The sequence below is a fragment of the Oryctolagus cuniculus genome, chromosome 6 (assembly GCF_964237555.1).
Source record: "Oryctolagus cuniculus chromosome 6, mOryCun1.1, whole genome shotgun sequence".
NCBI lineage: Eukaryota > Metazoa > Chordata > Mammalia > Lagomorpha > Leporidae > Oryctolagus > Oryctolagus cuniculus.
This window is the reverse complement of record NC_091437.1, coordinates 21391683-21410843: the sequence shown is the minus strand read 5'-3', so window position 1 is coordinate 21410843 and position 19161 is coordinate 21391683. Positions and strand designations below refer to the sequence as shown.

The 19161-nt window shown below is 43.4% G+C and overlaps 1 protein-coding gene across 4 annotated transcripts in view; it reads left to right on the top strand.

The window, feature by feature from the left end:
* Positions 1 to 19161, top strand: part of AFF4 (ALF transcription elongation factor 4) — a 96569-nt gene that overhangs the window by 67250 nt on the left and 10158 nt on the right. For all 4 annotated transcript variants that reach the window (XM_051843317.2, XM_051843318.2, XM_051843319.2 and 1 more), the window contains 9 exons: positions 581 to 743; positions 1486 to 2403; positions 8764 to 8852; positions 9430 to 9670; positions 13977 to 14071; positions 14623 to 14686; positions 14798 to 14934; positions 15217 to 15288; positions 18803 to 18896. In XM_051843317.2, the coding sequence (XP_051699277.1) occupies positions 581 to 743; positions 1486 to 2403; positions 8764 to 8852; positions 9430 to 9670; positions 13977 to 14071; positions 14623 to 14686; positions 14798 to 14934; positions 15217 to 15288; positions 18803 to 18896 (1873 nt within the window). The remainder of the gene's footprint in view (positions 1 to 580; positions 744 to 1485; positions 2404 to 8763; positions 8853 to 9429; positions 9671 to 13976; positions 14072 to 14622; positions 14687 to 14797; positions 14935 to 15216; positions 15289 to 18802; positions 18897 to 19161) is intronic.

The window sequence follows — 19161 nt, the reverse complement described above, 5'->3', positions numbered from 1 at the left end:
ATAACTTTCAGCCTTGTGGGAGACCTGAAATGAGTCCCAGCTCCCAGTTGCTACCCTACCCCAGTCCAGCTATTGTAGGTATTTTGGGAGTGAACCAGAGAATGGGAGCTGTCTGTATGGCTCTATCTGTCTTTCTGCCTTTCTCTCACAAACAAATAAAAACTTTTTAAAAAAAAATTATTTATTTATTTGAAAGGGTTACAGAGAGAGAGAGGTCTTCCTTCTAGTGGTTCACTCCCCAGATGGCTGCAATGGCCATGGCTAAGCCAGGCTGAAACCAGGAGCTTCTTCTGGGTCTCTCACGTGGGTGGAAGTGATCCAAGCACTATGACCATCTTTTGGTGCTTTCTCAGGCCATTAGCAGGGAACTGGATTAGAAGTGGAGCAGCCAGGACACAAACTGGTGCCCATGTGAGATGCCGATGTCACAGGCAGCGGCTTAACTGGCTATACCACAACACTGGCCTCTAAATAAAAACTTCTAAAAAATAGCAAACATTTTAAATAAAGTTGATTGTCAGATTTGAATGTTTTCCTGTTGTGATTATATTAAAAAATGTTCATTTTTAATCTTTTTCAGTAACTCTGAACCTTCACATCATAATAGTGAAGGGGCAGATAACTCCAGAGATGATTCTAGCAGCCACAGTGGGTCTGAAAGCAGCTCTGGATCTGACTCCGAGAGTGAAAGTAGTTCCAGTGATAGTGAGGCAAATGAGCCATCCCAGAGTGCATCTCCTGAGGTGAGACAGAAGGAAGAGCTACCTTCCATAGCCCTCTTAGGGCTCTTGGTGATGTTTGCTTCAGACCCAACTCCAGTGTGAGAGTTGAAGGAAAGCAGTTTACATATTCCAACAAAGGGAAATTCAACTATGTCTTTTAGAAAAAAACTAGATACTTCAGTTTCCTTATTCTTTTAATGGACATTTCATCTAGATTAGGAAATGCTTGCAGGGCATTTAAATACTGAATTTATTTTTGTGTTTCAAAATGGTAATTCATATTGTGTAATAATTGTGAATAAAATGAGTCATATAATTTCACTGTGGCTCAGTAAAATTCAGGTAAAAATCTGTCTTGCTACCTATATTATTTACTTCGTGGAATTAAATATTCTGTGTGGTCATTTGTCAGAATGCCTTTGAAGTTGAATTCCTAACGTGAATATTTGCTGTTTTAAAGCCCGTACTTGGGGAAGTTTTAAAAATTTCATAGGAAATGGATTCTTCACAGATCCCAAATTTTTTTGCACCACAATAAGCTTAGGTTTTAATGCTATATTCCACAGAATTTTTAAAGTGTCCTTATATAACATTAAGTGCATAATCTCACTGAAGTGATTAGAGCTGATAAGATGCTTTGATTCAGTCAGAACTATGAAAAAGCAATGCTTTTGTTGCATTAGACATTGTATTCTTTCCTTCTGATTATAAAAGAGTTTCAATATTGAAAAAGTATATATATATACATATATTTGTTTTTCAGCCTGAACCACCACCAACAAACAAATGGCAACTAGATAATTGGTTGAATAAAGTGAACCCGCATAAGGTGTCTCCAGCTTCTTCTGTGGATAGTAACATCCCATCATCTCAAGGCTACAAAAAGGAGGGCCGAGAACAGAGCACTGGGAATAGCTACACGGAGACGAGTGCACCTAAAGAAACAAGTTCTGCTACTCCTGGGCGAGACTCTAAAACCATCCAAAAGGGATCAGAAAGTGGGCGCGGAAGGCAGAAGTCTCCTGCACAGAGTGACAGCACAACACAGAGGAGAACTGTAGGCAAAAAACAACCCAAAAAGGCCGAGAAGGCAGCTGTTGAAGAACCCCGTGGAGGCCTGAAGATAGAAAGTGAGACGCCTGTCGACATGGCTGCCAGCATGCCCTCCAGCAGACACAAAGCAGCCACCAAAGGCTCAAGGAAACCCAATATAAAGAAGGAGTCTAAATCTTCCCCTCGGCCTCCAGCAGAGAAAAAGAAATACAAGTCAACGAGTAAGTCTTCCCAGAAATCAAGGGAAATCATAGAAACAGATACCTCATCCTCAGATTCAGATGAAAGTGAGAGCCTTCCTCCTTCCTCTCAAACTCCTAAGTACCCTGACAGCAATAGGACTCCTGTTAAACCCTCCTCAGTGGAGGAAGAAGATAGCTTTTTTCGGCAGCGAATGTTCTCTCCTATGGAAGAGAAGGAACTTCTTTCACCCCTTAGTGAGCCTGATGACAGGTATCCACTTATTGTGAAGATTGACCTGAATCTTTTGACTAGAATACCAGGAAAGCCTTACAAAGAGACAGAGCCACCTAAGGGGGAAAAGAAAAATGTGCCAGAAAAGCACACAAGAGAGGCCCAGAAACAAGCCTCAGAGAAAGTGTCCAACAAAGGCAAGAGGAAACATAAGGTATGTAAAGATTGTGGTGTTACTCTCATTCTTTTTTATTAGAGAGAGTGAGCGAGCAATCTCCCATCTGCTGATTCATAGCCCACATACCTGCAGCAGCTAGGACTAGTCTGGGCCAAAACTGGGGAGCTGGGAAAACAGTCCAGGTCTCTCTCCTGGATGGTAGGAAACCAGTTACTTGAGCTGTCACTGCTGCTTCCTGGGATCTGCATTAGCTGGAAGCTGGAATCAGGAGCTGGAGCCCTAGTTGCATATCAAACCCAGGCACTCTGGTAGGGAGTGCAGGCATGGTAATCTCTAGGACAAATGCCTGTCTCCATTTGTTTCTGTTTTTTGTAAAGATTGATTTTATTTATTTGAAAGAGTTATAGAGATCTGTAGAGACGAGAGAGAGAGAGAGAAAGAAAGGTCTTCATGTGCTGGTTCACTCCCCAAATGGCTGCAATAGCTGGAGCTGAGCTGATAAGAAACCAGGAGCCAGGGGCTCCTTCTGGGTCTCCTACATGGGTGCAGGGGCCCAAGGACTTGAGACATCCTCCCCTGCTTTCCCAGGAGCATTACCAAGGAGCTAGATTGGAAGTGGAGCAGCTGGGACTCCAACCGGCACCCATATGGGATGCTGGCACTGCAGGCTGGGGCTTTAACCTGCTGTACCACTTTTTTTTTTTTTTAAGAGATTTATTTATTTATTTGAAAGTCAGAGTTAGAGAGAAAAGGAGAGACAGAGAGAGAGGTCTACATCCCCTGGTGTACTCCCCAGTTGGCCACAGCGGCCACAACTGGGCCAATCCAAAGCCAGGAGCCAGGAGCTTCTTTCAGGTCTCTCATGTGGGTGCAGTGGCCCAAGGACTTGAGCCATCTTCTACTGCTTTCCCAGGCTGTAACAGACAGAGAGCTGCATAAAGAAGTACAGTAGCTGGGACTCGAACTGGCGCCTATCTGGGATGTCTGCACTGCAGGCGCCAGCCCCCCGTTTGTTTTTGTTTTGTTTTGTTTTTGCTAAAGATTTATATATTTGACAAACAGGCAGAGGCAGACAGAGAGGTCTTCATCTGCTGTTTCACTCTCCAAATGGCTACAACAGCCAGAGCTGGGCTGATCTCAAGCCAGGAGCCTGGAGCTTCTTCTGGGTCTCCCACCTGGGTAGGGGCCCAAGTACTTGGGCCATCCTCCACTGCTTTCATAGGCACATTAGCATGGAGCTGGATCAGAAGTGGAGCAGCCAGTACTCGAACCAGCACCCAAATGGGATGCCATCACTGCAGGCAGCAACTTTACCAATTATGCCACAGCACCAGCACCTCCATTTGTTTTTTAAACATCATAATTTGAAATGCTGTGGAAATATCAGTAAGTCACAAATTTACATATATAGTGGAGACTTCTGAGGGAAAAATAGCTTTTTATTTTTAAGTTTTATTTATTTATTTGAAAGGCAGAGTTACAGAGAGAGATCTTCCATCCACTGGTTCACTCCTGAAATGGCCACAGTGGCCAGACCTAGGCCGGTTCAAAGCCAGGAGCCAGGAACCAGGAGTTTCTTCCAGGTCTCACATGTGGGTACACGGGCCCAAGTGCTTGGATCATCTTCCGCTGCTTTCCCAGGCACAGTAGCAGGGAACTGGGTCAGAAACGGAGCAGCGGGGGCTCGAATGGGCGCCCATATGGGATGCCAGCACCATAGGTAGCAGCTTTACCTGCTGTACCACAGTGCCGGCCCTAAAGATCTTTTCTGCTATAGTGAGGAATTTTTAGAGGAAAGTAAACTTTTAAATAATATTTGTTGAAGAATACTATAGTTTCCCCTAATGAATACCTTTGAGTGTGATTGTAAAAGACATAAAGTTGAGCTTCAGTGGGTGAACAGATAGGTACCGAGACTGGCCTTATCAAGTAAACCTAGGAGATAAACCCCAATCAAGCTGACTTGAGAATCACAAACAGGATAGAGATTATTTCCTCAACAAAATCATCCAGAGATGTTTTTCTGCTCTCCTTTTATTAAACCCCCAGTGCAGATGCTATTCTAACAAATGAAAATCTTCGGAGATTTAAATTGTCCATATTATTTGAATTTCTAGGAAACTGAGGCATATTATTTTATTTGCTCTAGCCAATGAGTTTCCAAAGCTATTTAGTGAACTATGTATGGCTGGTGGCTCCTCTAGCCGACAGCCTCAGATTGTTAGATGTGGTTATGGGGTTTAATTTGTAGAATTGTATAAAACAGGAATTATATATTATATACATACTATATATTATATATAGTATATATTATAAATAATTATATAATTATATATGTTATATATTATAGAGTCTACTCTTTAGATACAGTTGTTTATTATAAAATTTAAAAAAAATTGTCCTTTTGTGCTTTTAAAAACTATATATTATTTTTTTTAAGATTTATTTATTTATTTGAAAGAGTTACACAGAGAGAAGAGAGGCAGAGAGACAGAGAGAGAGAGGTCTTCCATCCAATGGTTCAGTCCCCAATTGGCCGCAACAGTCGGAGCTGCACTGATCTGAAGCCAGGAGCTTCCTCCGGGCCTCCCACGCGGGTGCAGGGGCCCAAGGCCTTGGGCCATCTTCTACTGCTTTCCCAGGCCATAGCAGAGAGCTGGATCGGAAGTGGAGCAGCCAGGTCCCGAACCAGCGCCCATATGGGATGCCGGCACTTCAGGCCAGGGCATCAACCCACTGCGCCACAGTGCCGCCCCTATTATATATTCTTTATAACATATTCAGATATTTAGAATATAGAAATTGAATGTCCTTTTTAGTCTTTTGTTTAAAACGTTCGCTATGTAGACTTGTAATTAAAAAATCCTCGTCCTTCCACCACCACCACCACCCCCCACCATTTCCCCACCAAAAAAAAAAAAAAAAAAAATTCCTCGTCCTTCAAAAGTGCCCCATATCTCCCCCATAACTCATTGGTGTTTTTTCTAGAAAGCTTGTTTTATATCAATGACTATTTAAGTCAGATTTTTATTTCATAAAGTATATGCTATGAAACTCAGTAATAATTTTTAAAACTCATGACATTGGTAAAAACAAAGTGTCAGAGGCCTTTCCTAGAGATAAAGCAGATACTGAGAGTGATCCCAGTCAAGGTCAGTGAAAGGTATGGATTAATTTCTTTCATTTTTTCATTTATCCATATTTAATCATTTGTGCAAGGCAACAATCACATTTTTATCATAGTAGAATACTGACTTTTTTTAAAAAACTGTTTACTTATTCACTTTTGTTTATTTGAAAGGCAAAGTGATGAAGAGAGACAGAGAAAGAGTTTACTGATTATCTCTGCAAAATGCTTACAACAGTCAGGGCTAGACCAGACTGAAACCGGAAGCCAGGATCTGGGTTTCCTACATGGTAAACGGGCACTCAAGTGCTTGAGCCATTATCTGCTGCCTCCCAAGAGCATTTAGCAGAAAGCTGGGTCAGATGGTAGACGCAGAACTCAATCCTAGACACTCTAACTTGGGATGAGCGTATCCCAACACCCTCCCAAATATTTGCTTTTTTTGTGTTCTTATATGTGAAGTAATAGGAAACCTTATTTTCATATGGAAAGTAACACGGACAGTAGATAAGCCTACCACTTAACGTTTTTAGTCAAAAAGTTTTTGAAAAGTCGTTAGGCTTGGCTATAATCAGAAGGACAGATCATAGCAAATATTGGTCCAGTTGTGGGAGTTAGAAGTTTTCATGCAATGCTAAAACTTTCATACAGTATATAATGATATAGCTCCTTTAGAACACATTTTGGCAGTACCTCAGAGAGTGCAACAAAAAGAGCTCGTAGTTCCTAGCTTTGTGGCTTGCATGTCTTCAGCCTGCAGCCAGTGACTTCGGGAGAGCAGGCCTAGTGTAGTCCCCTGCCTGGACAGAGCGAGAAGAGAACTATACAGAAGAACATGGGTTCAACAATGCCTTTACATAATTTTGACTCTTGCTACACCGCACTGGTTGCTACTGGTGAGATCACTGGCTACGCAGCAGCAGCTGGTGTGCCCTCCTGGGCTCCAGCGCTCCTTTTTGGGTGCCTCACAGGCCTGGTCGCTTACCACCTGTCTCAGGATACAAGGAACATGGATTTTCCTGTCTACATCTAGGACTTTGGCATTATGGGAATGACATTTTACCACTCTGGAACATTTATTCCCACATGTTTAATTACAGGTTCCGATTTGCTGATCGCCAAACTTGAAAGTAGTTTGTTGAATAGACCCCATCAGTAGGAGTCATTTCCCTGCCTGGACACATGGAAAATTTAAAATTGCCAAACTTTGACTATTTTCAGTGTAGTAAGAGAAATAAGTGCAACATTTTTATGTACTGCGACATTTTACATTAAAAAATGACACACGGGGGCCAGCATTGTGGCATGGTAGGTAAAGCTGCCACCTGTGATGCCGGCATCCCATATGTGTGCTGATTCAAGTCCTGGCTGCTCCTCTTCTGATCCAGCTCCCTCCTAATGGTCTAGGAAAAGCACCAGAAGATGGCCTAAGTGCTTGGGCGCTTTACCCATGTGGGAGATCCAGATGGAGTCCCAGGCTTCTGATCATTGGATGGAAGCCCTTTCTCTCTCTCTCTCTTTCTCTCTTTCTCTCTATGGCTCTACCTCTCAACCTCTCAAATAAGTAAAGTTTTTAAAAACCCAGATGGTCATCAGCTGATGAATGACTAACTGCAGTGTGGCATATCCATACAGTGGAGTGCTGTCCACGGATAAATGCAAGTAAAGTACTAATCCATGCTGCTACATGGCTGAACCTCAGAAATATTATGCTGGGGCCAGGACTGTGGTGCAGCAGGTTAAGCTACCACCTGTAGCCCTAGAATCCCATATGGGTACCCGTTTGAGTACCAGCTGTTCTACTTCTGATCCAATTCCTTGCTAATTGTACCTGGGAAAACAGCAAAACTTGACCCAAGTCCATGGGCCGCAACCATCCATGTAGGAGATCCTAGAGAACTCCTAGCTCCTGGCTTCATCCTGGCCCAGCCCCTGCCATTGAGGTCATTTGGGGAGTGAACCAGTGGATGCAAGATCTCTCTTTGTAACTCTGCTTTTCAAGTAAATAAATAAATCTTTAAGAAAAATATTATGCTAAGTGAAAAGAACCAGACAAAAAAGGCTACACATACTATATGATCCTTTTAGAGGAGGTGTCTAGAATAAACAAATACAAAAAGACTATGTGGTGGTTGCCAGGACCTGAGAGAGAACAGATTGAAGAGTGATCATTCGTGGATTAGGGTGTGTTTTTCAGATGATCAAAATGTTCTAAAGTTGATTGTTGTGATAGTTGTATGGTTATATGAATATATTAATGCTATGGAATTGTGCATTTTTAAACAGCTAATTTTATGATATGTGAATTTTATCTTCATTTTATTTTTATGGATATCTCCAATCCCTAAAGTCATTACATGAAGAAGATGCCATCAGAAAGCTGGATGTATCTGCAACTGGATGTATCTTTCCAACCTTATGACCAGATTTAGGGACCGTGTTGTGGTATAGGGGGTTAAACCATTGCCTACAATGCCAGCTTTCCATATGGATGCTGGTTGGTGTCCCAGCCACTCCACGTAGATCCAGCTCCCTGGTAATGTGTCTGGGAAAGGATTGGAAGTTGGTCCAAATGCTTTGGGATCCCATCACCCATGTGGGAGACCCAGATGTAGTTCCATGCTCCTGGCTTTTGCCTGTCCCATTTCCAGCTGTTGTGGCCATTTTTCAGAGTAAACCAGCAGGTGAACTATCTCTCTCTCTCTGTTTCTGTCTCTTCTTCTCTCTATATAATTCTGTCTTTAATCTTTACAAAAGACCAGATTTATAGGACATTGTTTAAATGAGTCCTTTGACTTCTCATTTGTCTTACATCTTTTTAGGATTTTTGTTTGTTTGTTTTTGAAAGGTAGAGCAGCAGAAAGAGGGGAGACAAAGAGACAGCAAGAGAAATTTTGCATCTGCTGGTTCACTCCCCCAAATAGCTGCAACAGCTAGAGTTGGGTAAAGCCAAAGCCAGAAGCTAGGAACTTCTCTCACATGGGTGGCATGAGCCATTGTACATAGGCCATTACTATTGACTTTCTAAATACATTAGCAAAAAGCTGGATCCAAAGCAGAGCAGTCAGGACTTGAACCAGCACCTGATAGGAAATGCTAGCATCGTTAAGTGGCAGCCTCACCCACTGTGTCACCACCCTGGCTCCTCATTTGTCTTATTTCTAAAGTTTTATCAAAGATAAACAATTGAGGTGTGACTGGTGCTGGACACTGAAGTTGCATGAATGAAAATCAGACTTAGTATCTGCCATTTTCTGTTTCTCATCCAGAGTGAAGATGATAACCGAGCCAATGAGAGCAAGAAACCCAAAACAGAAGATAAGAATTCAACAAGCCACAAGCCATCCAGCAATCGAGAGTATGTCCACCAAACATGCTACATACCACTGTTGTTAACATGTCTATCAATTGGTACTGGGTTCTTTCTAATGTTCTTTCATGGTGTTCGATGTAGTAAATTTCTGTGATACACATGCATTCATACATCAAATACTGGGAGCTTTTGATTTTTAGCTAGTAGGGATATAAAAGATGTAAGATTCAGTTACTTCTTCCTGTCTTTTTAATAGGACAGGGGTAAGCGCAGGGTAAGAACATTATATGGCACGCTTACCTATAAATCCTGAATGACTGATTGGTAAGTTGAGAAGTTGGTCTCTTCATTCATGATTCATATGTTGATTCACTCAACCAGTACTTACTGAGTGCTTATTGGATAGTAGCCAGTTTAGATACCATACAGCTATTGGGGAAAAAAAAACAGGCAGGATGCCCACCATTGTGGAGTTTACAGTCTTGTTTTTGTAGAAATCTTATGTCCTAATAATCAAATGGGGAAAAATATATTTGTCTTGAAAGCAGATAAAGAAAATGAAAAAAATCCATCAACCTTATATTACTATGTGGAGAAATAAGAACATTTTTTGGTTTGGCAGGTCATCTAAGCAGAGTACTGCAAAAGAAAAAGATTTGTTGCCTTCTCCTGCTGGGCCTGTTCCTTCAAAAGATCCAAAATCAGAGCATAGTTCTCGAAAGAGGACCATTAGTCAGTCATCTTCCTTGAAGTCAAGCAGTAACAGCAATAAGGAGAACAGTGGCAGCAGCAAAAGCAGTTCCTCCACATCAAAGCTGAAAAAGACTGAAGGGAAGACCTCAAGTAGCTCCAAGGAGGTTAAGGTATGGTGTTGGGGTCTCAGAGACTTTGAGAAATCATTCTCGAGGCCAGCACTGTGACAGAGCAGGTTAAGCCCCCACTTGCCACACTGGCAAACCACAAGAGCTGATTTGAGTCCTGGCTGCTTCACTTCCTATGCCGCTCCTTGTTAACGTGCTTGGGAAAGGAGCAGAAGATGGTTTGAGTGCTTGAGTCCCTGCTACCTCTGTGGGAGACATGGATAGAATTTCAGGCTTCTGGATTTGGCCTGGTCCAGCTCTAGCTGTTGCCTCTCTATCTCTTCCTCCTCCTCTATAGCTTTGCCTTTCAAATAAATAAATCATAAATATGTGTGTGTATATATATATATATATATATTAAATGATATATAAGGGAAATCATTCTCAATTCCATGTGACTTTTTCAGGGTGGTACTTTGAAGTTTTTGTAAACATCCTATTTAATATGTAAGCCTGTGTGCTTTGCTCCCTATGTCATATTTCTTATGACTTATTTATTTATTTATTTATTTGAAAAGGCAAGTGATAAAAAGGGAGAGAGTGAGATCTTCTGTCCACTGGTTCACTCCCCAAATGGCCACACCAGCCAAGGAGGCTCATCTGGGTCTGCACTAGGATTCCCAGAACTCCCTATGGGCAAGTGAGTGGCAGAGGCCCAAGTATTTGGGCCTTCTGCTTCTTTCCCAGTTTCATTAGCAGAAAGCTGGGTTGGAATTTAGGCAACTGGGGACTCCAACAAGCACTGTGATATGGGATACCAGTGTCAATATGCAGCTTAACCTACTGTGTACCACCTCACCGGCCCCTATGATAGAATCTTAATGCTAAGCTTCTACAGTGATCTGAGGCAATGGAAGCAGTTAGTCATCTGGCCACATGCATATTAATTAACATAGAAATCCAAAATAGGAAAAGTTGGCTTTGGAAGTTTTTATTTCTGTTTCTGGTTTTTAGTTACATATATTTACTTTACCTGAAAGGAAGAGAGAGAGACAGACATACAAAGTGAGAGAAATCTGTCCATTGATTACTTTCCAAATTCCATAGCAGTCAGGTTTGGGCTAGGCTGAAGCCAGGAATCCAGAACTAAATCCTGGTCCACCACATGGTCGACAGAAACCCAAGTACTTGAGCCATCACCTGCTGCCTTCCAGGATGCATATCAGTAGGAAGTGGATCAGAAACAAAGCCAGAACTCACACCTAGCACTGTGATACGGGATGGAAGGCATCCCAAACAACATCATAAGCTAAATGCTCAACCATAGAATTTTTTATTTTTTTAAAGACTTAATTATTTCTTTGAAAGAGTTACAAACACAGGCCGGCGCCGCAGCTCACTAGGCTAATCCTCCGCCTTGTGGCGCCGGCACACCAGGTTCTAGTCCTGGTCGGGGCGCCAGATTCTGTCCCGGTTGCCCCTCTTCCAGGCCAGCTCTCTGCTGTGGCCAGGGAGTGCAGTGGAGGATGGCCAAGTACTTGGGCCCTGCACCCCATGGGAGACCAGGAGAAGTACCTGGCTCCTGCCATCGGATCAGCGCAGTGCGCTGGCTGCAGCGCGCCGGCTGCGCCGGCCATTGGAGGGTGAACCAACGGCAAAGGAAGACCTTTCTCTGTCTCTCTCTCTCACTGTCCACTCTGCCTGTCAAAAAAAAAAAAAGTTAAACACACAGAGAAGGAGAGGCAGAAAGAGGGAGAGAGAGGTCTTCCAACCACTGGTTCACTCCCCAATCGGCTGCAATGGCCGGAGCTGTGCAGATCCAAAGCCAGCAGCCAGGAGCTTGGGCTCGGGGCCTAAGGACTTGGGCCATCTTCTGAGCTCTCCCAGGCCATAGCAAGGAGCTGGATCAGAAGTGGAGCAGCCGGGACTCGAACCGGCACACATATGGGATGCCGGCCCTGCAGGCAGCGGTTTTACCTACTACGCCACAGCACTGGCCCCGGAAGTTTTTAAAATAATAACTGAATGGCTCCAACTGCTGAAGTTTGAAAAGGGCTTTGAGTTTTTTTAGAATTAGACTTTACATTACGTGAAGTGACAAAGCAACTATTTGGCTTTGATTCATGAAATAGAGAAAAATCTATTCAGTTTAGCATTGAAATTCTTCATTATTATTATTCCTTGCACGCTCATAATGTGGAGGAATGTTTCTCATATTTGTGGATGGGGATTTGGATCAGAGTAACTCAATACTGTTGACTAACCTTCTATTTGTTTACTATATTGTTGGCATTTCTTTCTAGACTGTTGTGATCAGAAGCAAACTCCCTGAAATCAGAGTAACAAAACAAAATTTATGAAAATAACTAAATTTTAAAAGTATAATTCATTGCTGCCATTTGGGGAGTGAGCCAGCAGGTGGAAGACCTCTTTTTATCTCTGTCTCTCTGTAACTCTGCCTTTCACATAAATAAATAAATCTTTTTTAAAAAAAGAAAAGTTCACAATTTAGGTAGAGAGTATGCTGTTTTTCACCTCAACTAAGAAAAATTAGGGGGCCGGCACTGTGGCACAGCGGGTTAAAGCCCTGGCCTGAAGTGCCAATATCCCATTTGGGCTTCGGTTCTAGTCCTGGCAGCTCCTCTTCCAACCCAGCTCTCTGCTGTGGCCTGGGATAGCAGTAGAAGATGGCCCAAGTCCTTGGGCCCCTGCACCCTTGTGGGAAACCTGGAAGAAGCTCCTGGGTCCTGGCTTCAGATCGGCACAGCTCCGGCCATTGAGGCCATCTGGGGAGTGAACCAGCAGATGGAAGACCTCTCTCTCTGTGTCTCTACCTCTGTAGCTCTGTCTTTCAAATAAATAAAAATAAATCTTTTAGGCTGGTGCTGAGGCTCACTAGGCTAATTCTCCGCCTGTGGCGCCGGCACCCCGGGTTCTAGTTCTGATCGGGATGCTGGATTCTGTCCCAGTTGCTCCTCTTCCAGTCCAGCTCTCTGCTGTGGCCCGGGAAGGCAGTGGAGGATGGCCCAAATGCTTGGGCCCTGCACTTGGGAGACCAGGAGGAAGCACCTGGCTCCTGACTTCAGATCGGTGCAGCGCCGGCCGTAGTAGCCATTTGGGGGGTGAACCAATGGAAAAAGAAGACCTTTCTCTCTGTCTCTCTCTCTCACTGTCTAACTCTGCCTGTCAAAAAAAATATAATAATAAAATGAATAAATAAATCTTAAAAAAAAAGAAAAAGGAAAATTGCATAATCTAGAAGGCCAGGATTTCATACACATTTTTTCTGTAATAATAAAGTATGTTGACAGGCTTTTTTTGTTTTTTTCTTCAGAAGACTTTCCATTTTCCTTAAATCGAAACTCATTAAAAAAAAATTTATTTATTTATTTGAAAGAGTTACACAGGGAGAGGAGAGGCAGAGAGAGAGAGAGGTCTTCCATCTGATGGTTCACTCCCCAATTGGCCTCAACAGCTGGAGCCAGGAGCTTCTTCTGGGTCTCCCATATAGGTGCAAGGGCCCAGGGACTTGGGCTACCTCTACTGCTTTCCCAGGCCACAACAGAGAGCTGGATTGGAAGTGGAGTAGCCAGGTCTCAAACCTGCACCCATATAGGATGCCGGCACTTCCAGGCCAGGGTGTTAACCCACTGTGGCACAACACAAGCCCCCATGTATTTGTTTTTTTGTTTGTTTGTTTGTTTGTTTTTTAAGATTTATTGATTTATTTGAAAGAGAGGGAGAGACAGAAAGGGGAATCTTCTACCCTCTGGTTCCTTCCCCAGATGGCCACAACGGCCAGGGCTGAAGCAGGCTGAAGCCAGGAGCCCAGAGCTGCTTTTATGTCTCCCATGTGGGTCACAGGGACCCAAACACTTGGGCCATCTTCTGCTGCTTTTCCCAAGGCCATCAGCAGGGAACTGGATCAGCAGTGGAGCAGGTGGGACACAAATCGGCACCCACACGGGATGCTTTTTTACCTGCTGCACCACAACACTGGCTTCTAAAATTCAGGTGCTTTTAGGTCTGTACAAAACAGAAGAAAAGGTATCCTAGAAATTTTACATTGAAACATAAAATTCAGAAAGCTATTTCCTAACTAAACAGGCAAATTTTACTGTAAAGAACTTAGAATTTACTCTGATCTCATGAGTTACATTTTTAGTTCTTTTTAGATGGATATTAAGCCCAAGTAGTAAAATAATGTGATGTTGGGTGTTCTCATGGTGAAATACTCATACATCCATGGGTAGATTTAATTATTGAAGGCAGTGGAATTTGTTTCTTTTTTACCAGTGGCTGAAGAAACACTATGAGTTCCACTTTTAATCTCATAGTTTTCAATGTGGTTATATATTTTGTTCGTCAGGAAAAGGCTCCAAATAGCACCTCTAATTGTCCTCCATCTACACCGACTCCTGATGCTTCTAAGCCTCGTAGAACAAAGCTCGCCTTTGATGACAGGTGAGTTTTTTTTGATTCTTTTATGCCCTAAAGAAATTATTCCTGTCAGAAGCTCATTTTAGTTTCTGTCTGCAGTTAGAAGGATTTATATTTGTATGTGAGCCATAGAATATTTAGGCTTGAGTTTGAAAGGTACCCACTAGGCCACATACTGCTTCATTGACTTTACTTCTGTGATTTGATAAACAAGGTAAATGATGTGCCTTCCAGAAAAACCTTATTGCTGCTGATGTCACTGTTTAAGGTAGGGATTTTCTTACACAAAGAAGAGCAGTGTTCTTTTTTCCCATTTTGGTAAAAGGTTGTTTCTGCTAGCCAGCATCTTAATTACTCCTATTCTTTCAAGCAACTTGGGCAAATTAGTATTGAACTAAATAGTTTGATTTACTTTGAGTTGGTGAATACGACTCATGCTGTTAACCTGATAGAAACATTCGTGAGAAAAGAATTGAACTGAGCATGTAGTAGCAGCTCACTTTTCTTTACTTGCGGACAAGAAAACTAATATTATTATCTTATCATGTCACTTAAAATGAAAATTTCCATTGCAGAAGTTACTCCGCAGACCATTATTTACAAGAAGCAAAAAAGTTAAAGCACAATGCAGATGCATTGGTATGTAAATTTTCTCCTCACGTTTTGTCTTTAATCATACTAACTTCACCTCATTTCTTGTTTTTAATAATGGTAGATCACTGCTCACTATTTTTATTCTTCTTTCTTCAGTCTGATAGGTTTGAGAAAGCTGTGTACTATCTTGATGCTGTGGTATCTTTCATTGAATGTGGGAACGCTTTGGAGAAAAATGCTCAGGAATCTAAATCCCCATTCCCCATGTATTCAGAGACAGTGGAGCTCATCAAGTAAGTGGGAGAACTTGTCATATCCTGGGCAGTCACATTTTTGGTCTGTCTAGGCAGAGGCTCCAATCTCTATATGCAGTGAACTGAAGGGGATGCTTAACCCTTTATTTTCCTTGGATGAGGAGAACTAGATCATTCAGTGGGGTTGTTTTTTTTTTTCTGTTTTTTGTTGTTGTTTTGCCTATGCTTAGGTTTGATTCTTATGCTTGGAGGACAACAGAAATCGTGAGATCCAGATAGAGACTTACATTGAGCTTGTCATTTGTTATTTGTGACTCACAGGTACACTATGAAGCTGAAGAGTTACTTAGCACCAGACGCCACAGCTGCAGATAAGAGACTCACGGTGCTCTGGTGAGTGTTGTGGATTCTGCTTCTGCTGATGACAGGCGGTTTCTTAATCAACTGTGTGTGCTCCTCCCAGTGTTACCCTGGAGTCAGCCTTCTGTAACCCTGGCATAATTCTGTTCTTGATGGATGGGTAGGAAATAACTCTAAATTCTTACGGAAAGATTTTAGTTGTTGTCAATCTCTGATCCATTGCCCTCTTAATGAAAGCCTTGGTAGGGTGCGGCTGATATTAGAACCCTCCATTATCTTTTTTTTTTTTTTAAAGATTATATTTATTTGACAGAGTTACAGAGAGAGAGAGTGACAGAGAGAAAAGTCTTGCATCCACTGGTTCACTCCCTAAATGTCCAGAGCAGAGCTAGTCCACTCGAAGCCAGGAGCCAGAAGCTTCCTCTGGACCTCCCACTCGGGTACAGGGTTGGGCCATCCTCTGCTGCTTTCCCAGGCAATAGTAGAGAGCTGGATTGGAAGAAGGCAGCCAGGATATGAACCAGCTGTCATAGGGATGTCGTGCTATAGGCGGAGGCTTAATCTACTGTGCCACAGTGCCGGCCCCATCCTCTATTATCTGTTTTTTTCTTTCAAGATTTATTTTATTTTTTGAAAGAGTTATAGAGAGAGGTAGCAGAGAGAGAGAGAGGTCTTCCATCTGCTAATTCATTCCCCAAATGGCTGCAACACCTGGAGCTGAGCCGATCTGAAGCCAGGAATTAGGAGCTTCTTCTGGGTCTCCCACGTGAGTGCAGGGGCCCAAGGACTTGAGCCATCCTCTGCTGCTTTCCCAGGCACATTTGCAGGGAGTGGATTGGAAGTGGAGCAGCCAGACTAGAACCGGTGCCCATATGGGATGCTGGCCCTGCAGGTGGGGGTTTTAACCCACTCTGCCACAGCACTGGCCCCCTCTATGACCTTAAACGGTCACTTTTCCAGAGTCTTCTGGCTTTTGTGATTTTTTTTTGTTTTGGAAAGTACAGAGTTAGAAAGGTGTTCCATCTACTGGCTCACTCTCCAAATGCCTGCAACAGCTGAGGTTGGGCCAAGCAAAGGCTGGCAGGGAGTAACTCGGTTCAGTCTCCCATGTGGGTGATACAGACCCAAATGTTTGAGCTATCACCACTATTTTCCAACGTGTGCATTAGCAGGAAACTGGGATGAGAAGTGGAGCCAAGAGTCAAACTCAGACACTTGGATATGGGATGTGGATGTTTCAGGTGGCGTCCTCACCAAGCCAAATGCACACTGCTTCCCCACAGCCCCCAGGACCCTTCTTTCGGTGCCCTCTTCTCTCCCCTTCACATGCATATCTTTCCTTAGGGAGCAAGTACCTAGCCTGCCCAGAATACAGAATGTAAGTTTTTTTGTCCCAGGGAGATTTTGTGAGTTAGTTTTGTTAATAGACATTTTCTTTACCTGTCCTTGTGTTTAACAGTGGGAATACAACTGTGAATAAAACAGACACAGTCCTGTTTGTCATGGAATTTATAGTATGGTGTGAGGAGACAGAAATTATGTGAACTAAGTCCCTTGACAGGAAAAAATATATAACCCTGAGTATAAGAACAGAGGGTGGGGCCGGTGCCGCGGCTCACTAGGCTAATCCTTCGCCTTGTGGCGCTGGCACACCGGGTTCTAGTCCCGGTTGGGGCGCTGGATTCTGTCCCGGTTGCCCCTCTTCCAGGCCAGCTCTCTGCTGTGGCCAGGGAGTGCAGTGGAGGATGGCCCAAGTACTTGGGCCCTGCACCCCATGGGAGACCAGGAGAAGTACCTGGCTCCTGCCATCAGATCAGTGCGGCACGGCGGCCGCAGCGCGCCGGCCGGGGTGGCCATTGGAGGGTGAACCAACGGCAAAAAGGAAGACCTTTCTCTCTGTCTCTCTCTCTCTCACTGTCCACTCTGCCTGTCAAAAATAAATAAATAAGTAAGTAAATTAATAAATAAATAAAAATTAAAAAAAAGAACAGAGGGTGGGAGCAGGCACTTAGGTTAATGGTTAGGACACCCACATCCTACATCAGAGAAGCTGGGTTCAATTCTCGACTACAGCTCTGGCTCCTGATTACAGCTCCTGTTGCACATCTGGGATGTAGTGATGATGACTCAAGTAATTATATTCCTGCCACTCACAGGAGAGACCCGGATTGAATTTCCAGCTCTCTAGTTTCTGAGTCATCTCCTACCTCGCTTACTCCTGCTGCCATTGTGAGTGTTTGGAGAGTGCACCAGCAGAGTCAGTCGTTCTGTCTGTCTGTTCCTCTCTTTCTCTCTCCAGTCCTCTCAAGTAAATAATTTTTTAAAAAGAAAAAAATTAGGGACAGGGAGACCTACTCCAGGCGAAAGGAACAACATGGATGGTGGAAAGGAATAAAGTAGGAGACAGAACAAGAAGAGCGGTGAGAAGTGGCCGTGGCTGGGTAGGGAAGAGGGGCGATCTCACAGCATCTTCCTAAGCTGTGTTAAGATTTATATGTTCCATCAGAGTTGTAAGGTGATACTTGAATTTCCTAGTTTTTTTTTTTTTATTCAGATTGTTTATAATTTGATTTGGAGATTCTGCCCCTTAGCAGTTTTGTTTTTAATGCATACATCACTAGGACATATTTGTGTCCTGTGGGTTTTGAGTTTGAATGTCAACAAATAATAGGGACTAGTCCTAGGTTTCTTTTCTTTTCTTTTTTTTTTTTTAAAGATTTGTTTATTGGCCGGTGCCGTGGCTCAATAGGCTAATCCTCCGCCTGCGGCGCCGGCACACCGGGAGTGCAGTGGAGGATGGCCCAAGTGCTTCGGCCCTGCACCCGCATGGGAGACCAGGAGAAGCACCTGGCTCCTGCCATCGGATCAGTGCGATGCGCCAGCCACAGCGTGCCGGCCACTGTGGCCATTGGAGGGTGAACCAACAGCAAAGAAAGACCTTTCTCTCTGTATCTCTCTCTCACTGTCCACTCTGCCTGTCAAAAAAAATTAAAAAAAAAAAAGATTTATTTATTTATATGAAAGGCAGAGTTACACACAGGCAGAAGCAGAGAGAGAGAAAGAAGTCTTCCATCTGCTGATTCATTCCCCAAATGGCCATAACAGCCGGAAGTGGGTGAATCCAAAGCCAGGAGGCAGGAGCTTCTTCTGGGTCTACCACATGGGTGCAGGAGCCCAAGGACTTGGACCATCTTCTACAGCTTTCCCTGGCCATAGTAGAGAGCTGGATAGGAAGTGGAACATCCGGGACTCGAACCAGTACCCTTATGGGATGCTGGCACTTCAGGCAGCAGCTTTACCCACTACACCACAGTGCCAGTCCCTAGTCCTAGGTTTCTTAGCCATCTTCCCCTACTCTAGGGTATGTACTATAAGTGTAGCACATTTTTTGGTTTTGCTTAAAGGTTGATGTTGTTGTTCACATTATACCTGGGTCTGCTGTCAAAAGCCAGTGTTGTACTCTTGCAAAATGCAAAGATAGTCTGTGCAGACGTGGCCAGAGTCTGCTGTCCTAGTAATAAGCAAACTGCCCTTTTTCATTTGCCAGCCTGCGATGCCAGTCTTTGCTGTACCTGAGGCTATTCAAGCTGAAGAAGGAGAATGCTCTGAAGTACTCAAAGACACTGACAGAGCACCTCAAGGTAAGTGTGTCAGTCCAGTGCCTAGGAGACAGAAGTTATTGGCTCCCGTTGCCACAAGTACTGTTGTGTTTAGGTAAAATAGCAGGCCAGGAGCTACTGTTAGAGAACTTTCAGACAAGTTTGAGGTTTCTCGGAATGTATTTAAATGCACGTATGGCTCAGTGCAGGCAAATGTAGCTGCCACATCTACACTTCATTAGTCATCCTTTGTTTACTCAACTGTCCTTCTTTAAACTGTTGTCTTAGCTTCCTAAAACATCTTCTG